General features: G+C 27.5%; 1 protein-coding gene across 1 annotated transcript in view; it reads right to left on the bottom strand.

The window, feature by feature from the left end:
* Positions 1 to 8,860, bottom strand: part of LOC111677639 (Down syndrome cell adhesion molecule-like protein Dscam2) — a 72,060-nt gene extending 63,200 nt beyond the window's left edge. Inside the window, exon 1 of the mRNA XM_046952544.1 lies at positions 7,749 to 8,860. Within this exon, the coding sequence (XP_046808500.1) occupies positions 7,749 to 7,797 (49 nt within the window). The 5' untranslated portion in view covers positions 7,798 to 8,860. The remainder of the gene's footprint in view (positions 1 to 7,748) is intronic.
* Between the last annotated feature and the right edge of the window lie 4,197 nt (positions 8,861 to 13,057).

The raw sequence follows: 13,057 nt of genomic DNA, 5'->3' as shown, positions 1-13,057 counted from the left end.
GATAGATAGATAGATAGATAGATAGATAGATAGATAGATAGATAGATAGATAGATAGATAGATAGACAGGCATACATTCAGACGGACGGACATAGCTAAATCGAATAGACTCAGAATATGATTCTAAGCCGATTGGTATACTTGAAGGTGTAGGACCAATATTATTATGCGTTACAAACATCAGCACAAACTCAATATACCCTTCCCACTTAAGTGGTGTAGATTATAAAAACTGAATTTATCAAAAACTTTCACACAAATTCAAAATTTTATGCTAATGGGAACTTTAACGAAAATTTAGCAAAACTTGAATTTAACGACAATAGAAAAATTTTAAAATTTTGTTAATTTGGCCGATCGTTACAAAATTTAACGAAGATATTAAAGTTCTTATAAAATATATAATTATGTCGAATTTCATTGCAATAGATGCTTCTTTTAGAAAGATTATGAGCGTTGTACCAATCCTTGTAAATTATTCAAAAAATACAAAATTTCTTATAAGGCTTCCCTTAATTAGTTATGAGTGTTAGATTAATTTTCTAAGGCGACCTTATATGGGGGCTATACGAAATCATGGACCCATATTGTACATTTTCAATACTTAATAAACTACAACTCTACTAAATATGTGTGCAAAATTTCAGCTTGATAGCTACTTTCGCTATCGGACTCTATCGTATTTTAAACACACAGACGGACGGATGGACAGAGAGACATACAGACGAACGGACATGGCCAGATCGTCTTAGAATTTAATTATTTAATCTTTTATGATCCTCAGAAATGTATTACAAAGAGAGTAACAAAAATAAAATACATTTTTTTTTAATTTATCAAAACTTTTCTATAAAACTGAAAAATGTATTAAAAATTTTGTATAAAAATAAATGATTTATTGAAAAATTTTTTTATAAAAAAAGAAAATTTATCGAAACTTTATATATAAAAAGTAAATTTTTTGAAAATTTTCTGTTAAGAGAAAATCGTAAATTTTATATAAAAAGGAAATGTTCTATAAAAATAAAAGAAAAAATTACAAAAATAAAAACTTATTTTGCTGTTTTATACTTTAAGTCATTAAACAAAGTATTCTAAACCAGATATTTATTGTTTATTTCACAAAACTTAAAAAAAATGAAACAAATTATTACTGTTTTTTTATATATTTTAACTAAAATTTGTTCTACATCACAAGCATTACATATATTTGGCGTATGTACCCCACGGTCAGTTCTGGGGTTTACTTTCAATTTTTATTGGGTTTTATATTATATTATCGAAAATATTATGTACTTCATGTATGTATTGTTCACTATTATTGACTTTCTAATACCTACCAATATATTTTTTCTAAAAACTAAAAAAGTTAGAACAAAAAGTTCACACAGTGAAATCATGCTTGCCTCCCGTCATATATAAAGTTTATGATTCAAATTTTCTGGGATGATAGATAATCGATAAACGGAAACAAAATTTATCGATTACTCAGTTTTTAAATTATTCGCTATTGGCAGATGTGCCCCTATGGCGTATGATCCCCCTTCTATCCTATAAAGTAACTTGAAAAATATTTAATATGGTTTTAAGTGTAGCGAAAAAAACAGGGTAAACTATTGTTCTATAAAATTATAATTTATCTAATATTTTCTATAAAAAAAAGGAAAAATTTTCGAAAATGTTCTATAAAAAAATAAACATTTTTTATAAAAATTTTATTTAAAAAGAAATTTTACTGAAAATTTAATGTAAAAAAATATTTACTGAAAATTTTCTATAAAAGGAAAATAAAAGGGAAGAAAAAATTTTCGAAAATGTTCTATTAAAAAAATAAACATTTTTTATAAAAATTTTATTTTATAAGAAATTCTACTGAAAATTTAATGTAAAAAAAAATTTCTATAAAAAGAAAATTTACCGAAAAATATTTTATAAAAAAATTTGTATAAAAATTTCCTAAATATTTTCTATTAAAAAGAAAATTTATCGAATATTTTCTTTAAAACGACAAAATGTTTATAAAATGAACATTTTTTCAAAACTTTTCCAAAAATAAATTTTCATTAAAAATTGCATTAAAGAAAATTTAATTTTTTTTGAATTAAATGGACATTTATGGAGAATTGTTTGAAAATATTAAATATTTCAATATCTTTAAAATCTTAAATTTCTATAAGTTTTCTCCCACACTGTCCTCTAAACAAAATGCACATAAGCCAAACATTACAACTCCCCCAACATTTATATTCAAAAAATTAACATGAGACAAAAATTATTTTTTTTTTCTAAAAAAAAGAGTTACACTTACGACTGCGAGCGAGTATGTAATAAAATTATTTTTTTTATAAAAAAAAAGCACATTTCCCTTTGGCAATAAAATAAATAAGATTCGGATTCATGACATGTAAGTGCACATAAAATAAAATTATAAAAAAAAGAAATCATAAAAACTCAACTCAAAACATACAAATATTAACACTTATACTGGGATCATTTTTATTATAAAATTAGATAATTTAATAAAGAATGCAAAAAACATGAAAAAAACAAATATATCCATAAAGTGACCATGAAAGAAAATAACATAAAATTTTTATTTGTATTATAAAAACACAAATGTTGGTTATATTATTGGTAACCTTTTAGAAAATTTTTGTTATTTTTCTATAGGAAATTTAAGGAAATTGTTAAGATTTTTTGAACATTTTTTGAAATATTGTAGATATGTGTTATGTAAATTATTTTTAAAATAAAACAACATTTTAGATTCAAATTATATATATTTCATATTAGAAAATTATATCTATATATATTTCTATTTGTTTTGCTGAAAATATTGTTACGTTAACAGCAATAAAAATAACGATTTTTAAGATACTAACTATAATTGTATTCCAGTTATATTATTATTGCAAGTTCGTCATTATTTCCAAACGTGTATAGTCTAATAGTTTTCCAGATATACGGTAATTTCTATTTAATTCATATAAATGTTCACTTGAATGTCAAAGTTCTTCACTTGAAAATTGAGATTCTAGCTCTTATAGTTTGTCCAAAAATTTTCTTATAGAAGTGAAAGTTGTACCTTACAAATTTGAAGACTCCAGCTGCTGCAGTTTCTGAGATATGTGACTAATTTAAATTTAACAAAAAATTAAAAAAAAGTTCTATATTCGGCTGTGCCGAATCTTATATATCCTTCACCATGGTGTGTTAAAAAAAACAGTCAGTACCAAAAAGTCCCCTTTTACATCACTTTCTTCGGGCTCAATCTAGAAACATGCATAAATTCAAGTTTCTAGGTTCAATATTATAGAAAATTCAAAAAGTACTTTTTGCAAAAAGAAAAAGTACTAAAATATCCCCATTGATTTGTTCTCGTCTAATCCGGGCTCTACATTCTTTATTTAATGTTTCTTAGTTCATTATTGCATAAAACTCAAAAAGTACCTTTTGAAAAACAGAAAAGTACCAAAAATTTCCCTTTTATGGGTTCTCATCTAATTCCGCATCTACATACTTAATATCATGTTCCTAGATTCAATAACATATATTTTTCAAAAAGTACATTTTGAAAAACGAAAAAGTACCAAAAAGTTATCTTTTATGGGTTCTTACCTAATTCAGACTCTAATAATTTCATATTTCTAGGTTCAGTATTAAACAAAATTCAAAAAGTACCTTTTACAAAACGCCTTTATGGCTTCTTACTTAAGCCAGGCTTCACATGTTCCTAGCAAATAACAAACTAGTGCTGCTTTCGCTCTGCTACTCTTACTCTGCTGCTCTCGCTCTGCTTTTTTTTATAAACAAGAGTACAATAACAAAATTTACCGTAAGATTGTATATTTTGTTTTTGTTTTTTGCAATTCCTGTTTGAGCATGGAAAAAAATCTCAATTTTTCAGAGGTTGTCTCGAATTTTTGCTCATATCTTCGGTATTTATGGACTGATTTTGCTGATTTGAAATAGCGATCTTCAAGAAAGCATGTCTTACAGAATTATTGAAGATTCGGATCTCGTCGATATCTGGGATCCTCTAAAAAGTGATTTAAAAAAACACAGACGGACAGACAGACGGACAGATAGATGGACATAGCTTAATCAACTATAAGGATCCAGAATATATATACTTTATTTGGTCGAAAAATTATATTATAGAAATTACAAACGGAATGACAAACTTATATATACCCTTCTCACGAAGGTGAAGTGTATAAAAATCGGTTCAGCTGTTTAATTGTATATAAATTTCAAACCTACAAAAATTATACCTGCAATCATTATACCCTACACCACCCTAGGGAGGGTAGTATGTGTTTATGCTGATGTTTGTTTGAATGACTTTCACTTTCTGAGTAGATAATGGAAATTTCGTACGAAAGTGACAGACCCTAAGTATACCCTAAAAAATTCTATACTTTGCTTTAATGACCCTTATGAACTTTTCAATTATGAAGCCTTATTTGACCCTAGCGCCTATAAAAAGCCCCCTTCAAAATTTGACTTAAATGTCCCCAATTTTATTCAACAATAAATGGCTTATTTATGTATATCTGATGCAAGGTACAATCCAACTTAAATGCTTTATTATGAAAACTAAATCATATTTTATTTGTATACAGGTATAGGGTGTTATATGGTCGGCCTCGTCCGACTATAACATCTTACTTGTTTTTAAGATATTTTTTGGTAAAATTTTAGACTATTGAAAATGGATGAAATCGGTGCGAATTTTAACCTTATTTCAACAAGTTCACTGTCATGACAATTTTTTGAAATGATACTTTTTAGATAAATTCAGTTTAACTAACTTTTATATAAGAATATATCCTCCTCCATATTTTATGACGATCAGGCCTGCCTCTTTAAGAAAATTTGTTTTTAAATAAATTCACTAAATAATTTTCAAGATATAATCATGGTGTAAAGTATAGTATGGTCGGCCATGTCCGATTATACTTCCCTACTTCTTTTTAGTAATTTTTGTGTGAAAATTATATTTACATTTAGTGAATAAGCTATGTCTGTCTGTCGGGCTGTCTGCATATCTGGATGTTTTTATGTTTGGCTGACTGTCTCTATGTTTTGTTTTGGGAAATTTTTTGTATTTGTTCAAAAACAACATATCGAGGGATTACACTGAAAATAACCCATGTCTAATATACACGAAAAATATCGTACATTTTACGAAATGCTTCGTGGTTTCGCACTGCGAAATTCTTTCGTTATATATACATAAGAAATATTTAAGTATAATTAAAAATAATTGTATATAATTTTCGAAATTTTTTTATTTTACGATTTTTTTTTAAATTACATAAAAATTTTTGATCATTTAAAAAAATTTTTTGTAAGTTTAGAAAAACAAATTGCTAACTAAAATTACCTAATTGTTTTACGTTTAACAGATATTTCTAAGATTTAATTATTATTTCTATTTTAAACTTTAAACACCTTTAATCAGATATGTGTCTGGTATATATTTCAAATTGGATAAAAAATTTTAAAAGATTATTTTCATCAACGTTAGGTCGATTATATATTCGTATTTTTTAGTTTAAAATAAATCCAAATTTTTATTATCAAATGATCGCCTTTTAAAACTTATGAAATAAGACAACTAATTTCCTGACAATTTATTTAATATCACGAAAATAGCCAAATTTAACAAAATAATTTTTTTTTTTTTGTAATTAAATTAATATCGGTTTATTTCTTTTGAAATGTTGCTTATTACGATGCAGTTAGTTTAATGTTATTGTCATGTTGCCTTTGAACATTATAATACTGATTTTAAAACCATAAACAGTCCGTCCGTCTGGTGAACACATTAAGGTCCAGGAGGAGGTTTTACAAATATTATTTATTCATTAATTCTTAATTTGTTACATTTTAGCTGATACACCAGAACTCAGTTTAAACAGTCAACATGTTAGTTATTTATAAAATTTACACTGAAAAATTACATACAAAACTTTATAAATAGGTTAACTTCTAGCAATTACAAAGTCATAAAATGGTCCGAAAATTGTGTTTTTCAAAACTTCAGGAAAAAAAATTTTATATGAGACGGGTACAGATGTGACAATTCATAAAAAATGTATACTTTGGTTTCTGGTTTAAAAATTTGTAATTGTTCCCATAAATTGACATAGACGAATGCAAAAAATTTTAATACTACTTAAGGATGTATTAAATACGATGAAAAACACCTAGACCACTACAAGGTCTGTTGTGCGTTCATTTTCATGGAAGAAAAAATTGATTGTTAGATCTTTCAAAGACTCAGTTTTCTGTGCGTAATTCCTAAAATTTTTCCAATCAGTTTTCTTGAAGAATGTTATTTCTAGAATAACATCACTCCCATGATACTTGAATAAAGCTTCGACTAATGCCTGACAGTGGCAATGAAAGTGTTCAAGAGTTTTACTGTCCTCTCCTTCGTCTAAATCATAATTTTAATTCAGATCCATCTGTGTAGCAACGGATTTTTACTTGGCGAACGTTTGAAAGTTTCCGACCATTTCTGCTAATAAATCACCAGATTAATAGGATGTCCCGTTGACCACTTTTTAGGAGGAATACCTGTTAAACTATTCGTTTTAATGTACTAAACACAAAAAATTGAAATACATATTTTTTAAATCTTCAGCGATTGAAAATCTTAATCTCAGTATATTTTGTTCAAAAATTTTTTTGCAATCTTTTCGAATTAGATGCCAATAATTCCGTAAAGTTGAGCTTTTAGCGAGAAAAATAATAAAAATTTTTTTAGTGTATTTCTGATCCACAAAACAACTTTTATTGTATTATGTGGCCTTTCATAAATTTCCAAAAATTCTAAAAAAAATTTGAAATTAACTAAATCAAATGCCAAGCAATTGTTTAAACATTTTTCTGTATGAGCTTAAAATTATCTAAATTTTTACACCCATTTCGATAGAAAGCGAAAATAATATTCCTCTCCAATCATATCATATTGTAGACCAGAAATATTGTATAAAAATTTTAAAATTATTTTTGCTGTAATGAGCTCAAAATTGCGGAATTTTTAAGACCCATTTCGGAAAAATCTAAAATATTTTATTTTTCAAATATTACACTGAGATCAGGATTTTCAATCGCTGGTAAGGAACTGAGGATTATTCCAAAAAAATATTTTTTTTTATTTTTTCTAGTATTTAGTTGATTAATACGCGTTGATTGAGTGTTTTTCCTATATGAAATTCTTAAAAAGGATGTTCCTCGCGACACCCTACTGATTAATCGACTTTAAGAACAATCAATATTTTGTAGTTTTAAAATCAAAATATTTATTTTATTAACTTTAGAAAATATTAATGGACTTCGTATTACCTATTGCAAGTCAAATAAAAATCAATAAAATGTAATTTTTTGACAAATAACAAACTTTGTTTTTTCTATCCTTATTATCCTTTAATAAGTTTGTTTACAAAATAATTTCTCAAAAGTATTTGAAAACGCCGAAAAAGAGGATTAGAATACAAAAAAAAAAAAATGAAAACAAATATTTTTTTCGTAAAACAAAAAATTGAAAAAAAAAAACTGTCTAAGAATATTTGCAATATTGTTGCTCTCTCCGGCACTAATACACATAGAAGACGTTTTGAAGCACGTGAATAATACAAATACATTTAAAACACACACACAAAACAAATAAAAATTGAAAAATAATAAAAATAGAAAAAAACAAATAAACGAAGCTGAAGATAAAGAAAACATACCGGAATGCAAAAGGAGCAAAATTATAACAGCATGGCAACTAATCCACATGATGTTTGTTTTGATTTTCTTGCTTTTCCTTGTATTTTTTTCTTTTCTTTTGTTTATTTATGTTTTAGATTTGTGAATTTAATTTTTGTGGTTTTCAATTCCAATTTATGGTATTTTTTTTCTAGAAACTTGTTAGTTATTTTAAAATTTTTAAAAATTTTTAGGTTTTTTTTCTTCTTCAAATAACACTGCACTAGTTTTTAATTTTAAAATTGTGTGTATGTATATGAAAATATTGCAGTAATCCGGAAGTCAAATGCATACATGGCAGAATATTTTTCTTTTTTTTTTTTTTTTTGATTTTTTCTAAGGAGGTTTTTGTTAAATATTCCTTATTTCTTTAAAATTTTTCTTTAAAATTTTGACACATTTTTATATTTTGGCACTTTTTGTTATTTGATTAAAAGAAGTTTTTTTTTTATCAATATTGCTTAATAATTTTGATTTATTTTTTCACAAATTTTGATTATTTTTCACATATTAATCCTTTTTGTTTTAGCGAAAGGATTTTTATTTAGTAGTTGATTGTAGTTGTAAGTGTAAGAGAGTTTTAAATTTATTGATAAATTTATACGAACGCGTTTGTATTACAGTTGGAAGCACTATATCTATATAGTTATTGGCGATGTCTAAGTATCTACAAACAATGAAAACTTGAGATGTTGATGACATTACACTTGACATTTACAAAATAACATTTTTGTTGTATACTCTCTCTCCCGCCTTTTGTGTGGCTCTTTTGAATTTCGTTAGGCCCGTTGTTATTTTAGTTTAGGCTCTTTAAAACACTCTCAGCTCATTGCTTTTATTTATTTATTTTTTCCAAATACAAAAATCAACAAAAAACCTTAATTCTCTTTTCGTCTCTTGAACACTTTTTGTTATTGTATAAACAACTGTATTTTTGCTGAGTATGAGAGTTTTATTTAAACAATGCACTTTTTAGTTTTAACACACTTCTTGCTCTCTTTCACTTTAGCACTCCTAGAATCAGCCAAATACTTCCATGTTTATCCGTTAAACCGTACGATTCCTTCAAAGTTCCAACTGCTACTGATATCTTTAGCAATTGCTGCCGCTTTAGAGCTGTATGCTGTTATGCTCCACTGAATTGCATTTCCTCTTTGCTGTGGTGTATTATTGTCGTGTCTTTAGTGTTTGCCTTGTTGGGCGCCATATTTGCAAATGTTATTTAAGTGCGCAGAATCAAATATTAAAACCTGTATTTCTACTTCGTTTATTGTCTGTGGTTAAGGACATTATCAATCGGTTTTTGTTTTGTGTTTTCATTCAAAACCTTTTCGTTTTTATTTTTTATCTGTAGATTACTTTTATGGTTGCGTTTGTAGGTTTGGCGCTTTGTTTTAACTTGTATTTTTTGTTTTCACATTCTACCGGTATACATTTGGTATTTCATTCATATTGTTTTTAGTCTCATTTTGGCATTAGATGTTAAATGGTTTGATTTTGTCAGTTAGTTAGGGATTTAGAGAGAAAATGATTTGTTGGTAATGTTCGTAAAGTAGTTAAAATTTAAAGTATTTCAATAATAGAATATTTTTTTTGAAGGTATTTAGGTTCCTCGCTGTAAAACACATTGAAACATGGCAAAGTTGCCGTCTAAGTCTGTTACGTAAATGTATCACCGCCCCAATACTTCTGAGATTTGAGATTTAATGATGTAAAACTGAGTTCACAGTTTTTTTATTTTGCGATTATGTTTTTATGTAAAAGGACCTCAAATTTCAACAAGTGTGATAAATGCGAACGTATATAACTTTAAAGGGGCCTTATATGGGGGCAGGGTCAATTATATACCAGTATTTTGAAGCCAGTAGTAAGCGTTATATAGAGGGTATAGTCGGTTATGGACCGATTTTCCTAGAATTCGGTAGACAGATTTGTGCTCATAAGAAACTTACTTGTGCGCTATACTAGTATTTTGAAGTCAGTAGTGAGCGTTAAAGTAATTTTCTGAGAGGGACCATATATGGTCCCTATGGACCATATGGCGTTAAAGAGAGAACTTGGCTTATTTATGATGATATTCTTCGTTATACTCCCATTTTTAAAACAGTTATGACTGTAAAATTAATTTTTCGGGGGCAAGTTAGTTAGTTAGTTAGTAAGTTAGTTAGTAATTTAGTTAGTTAGTTAGTTAGTTAGTTAGTTAGTTAGTTAGTTAGCTAGTAAGGTAGTTAGTTAGTTAGTTAGTTAGTTAGTTATTTAATTAGTTAGTTAGTTAGTTAGTTAGTTAGTTAGTTAGTTAGTTAGTTAGTTAGTTAGTTAGTTAGTTAGTAAGTTAGTAAGTTAGTAAGTTAGTAAGTTAGTAAGTTAGTTAGTAAGTTAGTTTGTTAGTTAGTTAGTTAGTTAGTTAGTTAGTTAGTTAGTTAGTTAGTTAGTTAGTTAGTTAGTTAGTTAGTTAGTTAGTTAGTAAGTTAGTTAGTTGGTTGGTTGGTTAGTTAGTTAGTTAGTTAGTTGGTTAGTTAGTTAGTTAGTTAGTTAGTTAGTTAGTTAGTTAGTTAGTTAGTTAGTTAGTTAGTTAGTCAGTTAGTTAGTTAGTTAGTTAGTTAGTTAGTTAGTTAGTTAGTTAGTTAGTTAGTTAGTTAGTTAGTTAGTTAGTTAGTTAGTTAGTTAGTTAGTTAGTTAGTTAGTTAGTTAGTTAGTTAGTTAGTTAGTTAGGTAGTTAGTTGGTTAGTTAGTTGGTAAGTTAGTTTGTTAGTTAGTTAGTTAGTCAGTTAGTTAGTAAGTTAGTTAGTTGGTTAGTTAGTTAGTTAGTTAGTTAGTTAGTTAGTTAGTTAGTTAGTTAGTTAGTTGGTTAGTTAGTTAGTTAGTTAGTTAGTTAGTAAGTTAGTTAGTTGGTTAGTTAGTTAGTTAGTTAGTTAGTTAGTGTGCAGTGTTTTTGGAGTAGTTACAAACTCTGTTTAAAAAAGTTTTAATTAAAAATAAAGAAGCAGGTTTCTTATAAAGTAGAGAATTTTACAGAATATTTTGGATTTTTACAAAAATATTTACAAAAAATTTATTAAAATTAGAAATTTTCTATAAAAACGAAATTTTATTCTGATTAGTATTTTTCCCCGTTTACAACTTCTCTACCAAACAACTGCTATTTATTCTATTCTTGTTTGTGCTATGATTTGCATGAATTCAACCTAAAATCATTATAATCCAACCTTTCGCTTTAAAAATCATGTTGACCCGTACTGTACCACTTTGTTAACAAATTCGCTCTAGTTGGTAGGGCATTAAATAAGCTTTAGTATTTCATTAATCACCCGTTAGGAAAAATTTAATTAGTTTATTTTACGTTATTCCATGAACTGAATCAGTGTAGTTTTGTGTTTATATTCTCCTGGTGTTGTTAATAAACTACATTCGTTCTAAGTTTTGATTAAAAAAAAAAAAAACTAAACTTTATTTTGTTGGCCAAACTACTAACCGTATTGCAAAAGTTATGGTTTAGCCTAGTAACATACATATATACTACGTATGTATGTACGTGTATGTCTAGTTTTGGTTACAGTGGGTAAGAAAAATTGAGAAATGTAACAGATTGTAGTTCAATTAAACTTAAATTTTCTCACAGTGTTAGTTATCAAATCACATGGCTTCTAGGTATAATTTAAAAATGTCCATCACTGTAGCTATTTATGTGAATGATTTTGCACCAGCAGCACAATTATCGTTGTGGGAAAAAATGTAAAACTGTTACAAAATATTATGCAGTCAAAATTTCCAATGTTTTCCCTTATGATAATTTGCTTATACAAAACACACACAATTTAAAAGGACCTGTACGTGTAACACACACACATACCAATAGAAATACGCACACAGAAACAGAACTAGTCCTGCCAACAACATGGACATTGGCATCCTTTCTTTATGGTTTCGAGTGGTAATAGTATCAGGGAATATAATGAATGTGCGTATATAACTAGTTAAGAGAAATGGGCTTTTAGTAAAAACACATTGCTGGTAAAAATGTTTTTAAAACTACAAAAAATTGTTAAAGGTTTAATGTAACATTCCACAAACACTTGAACAAATACCGCATTATTATTATTATTGTGTGACACACCAACACTCACACACACACTCATAGGTAAATAATTGTATATAATACAGCTCTGGGCAATTTTGATGTAAGAAATTGTTATGCAGACATTTAGAAAACACACTTGAGCTTTAACAATAAGTCTAATAATGACAGTAGATGTTTTGCCCATTACTGACTGCTCTTCACACATATGTAGATACACTTATTTGTATAAATGATAAAAGTATGGAAAGGTTATTGTGACCCTTCAACAATGACCCCAGTTTTCGATATGGCAGGATGATATAAAAGGATACGAAAGCTTTATCACCATAACCTAAAAAGTCAATGACTTTTTCGTTGCCTCCATATGTAGACAATTCAGTTGTTGTTATTACTTATTTTCTACATTGTTGTCGTTCTTGTTTTCATGTTAATATTGTGTGCACTTTATTGTATTGTTAGAAGGGTATTGTTGGAATATCACATGCTGTGTAGCATATACGCAGAATTATTTTAATATTTAATTAAATTGGGAGTAATCCTATGTTAATGTAGTTGAAGGTGTGGTTCTTTTTGTTTTAGTCAATAGTAACTTATATCGCAATTCGCGCTAATTTTGAATAAACTTTGTATCACGCAACATTCTAGTTCAGTTCTAGTTCAGTTCTAGTTCTAGTTCAGTTCTAGTTCAGTTCTAGTTCAGTTCTAGTTCAGTTCTAGTTCAGTTCTAGTTCAGTTCTAGTTCAGTTCTAGTTCAGTTCTAGTTCAGTTCTAGTTCAGTTCTAGTTCAGTTCTAGTTCAGTTCTAGTTCAGTTCTAGTTCAGTTCTAGTTCAGTTCTAGTTCAGTTCTAGTTCAGTTCTAGTTCAGTTCTAGTTCAGTTTTAGTTTCCCATTCTAGTTCATGTCTAATGGAGTTTTATAATAAACTTACCAATTGTCCTTCGTTTATACTTAAGTACAACACAGAAATTTATTACAATAAACAAAGACACATAACTACTGCTATTGAAATCTTAATCAGACACACACTTTAGAAGAAGAACATATTTCTCTAGTTTTTCTCTAACGTTCTTCTTCTGCTTAACTATGTTTTCCTTCTTCATTCTTTATGACCAAAAATTATGTAGTTTATACCAAAATAGATGGCCTAAACACGTTGCTGTTGATGTTCTTATTATTCTTGTTGTTGTAATTTATACAGAAAAAGGACATAAA

The sequence above is a fragment of the Lucilia cuprina genome, chromosome 5 (assembly GCF_022045245.1).
Source record: "Lucilia cuprina isolate Lc7/37 chromosome 5, ASM2204524v1, whole genome shotgun sequence".
In the NCBI taxonomy this organism is placed as follows: Eukaryota; Metazoa; Arthropoda; class Insecta; order Diptera; family Calliphoridae; genus Lucilia; species Lucilia cuprina.
This window is presented reverse-complemented; position numbering and strand designations above follow the sequence as displayed.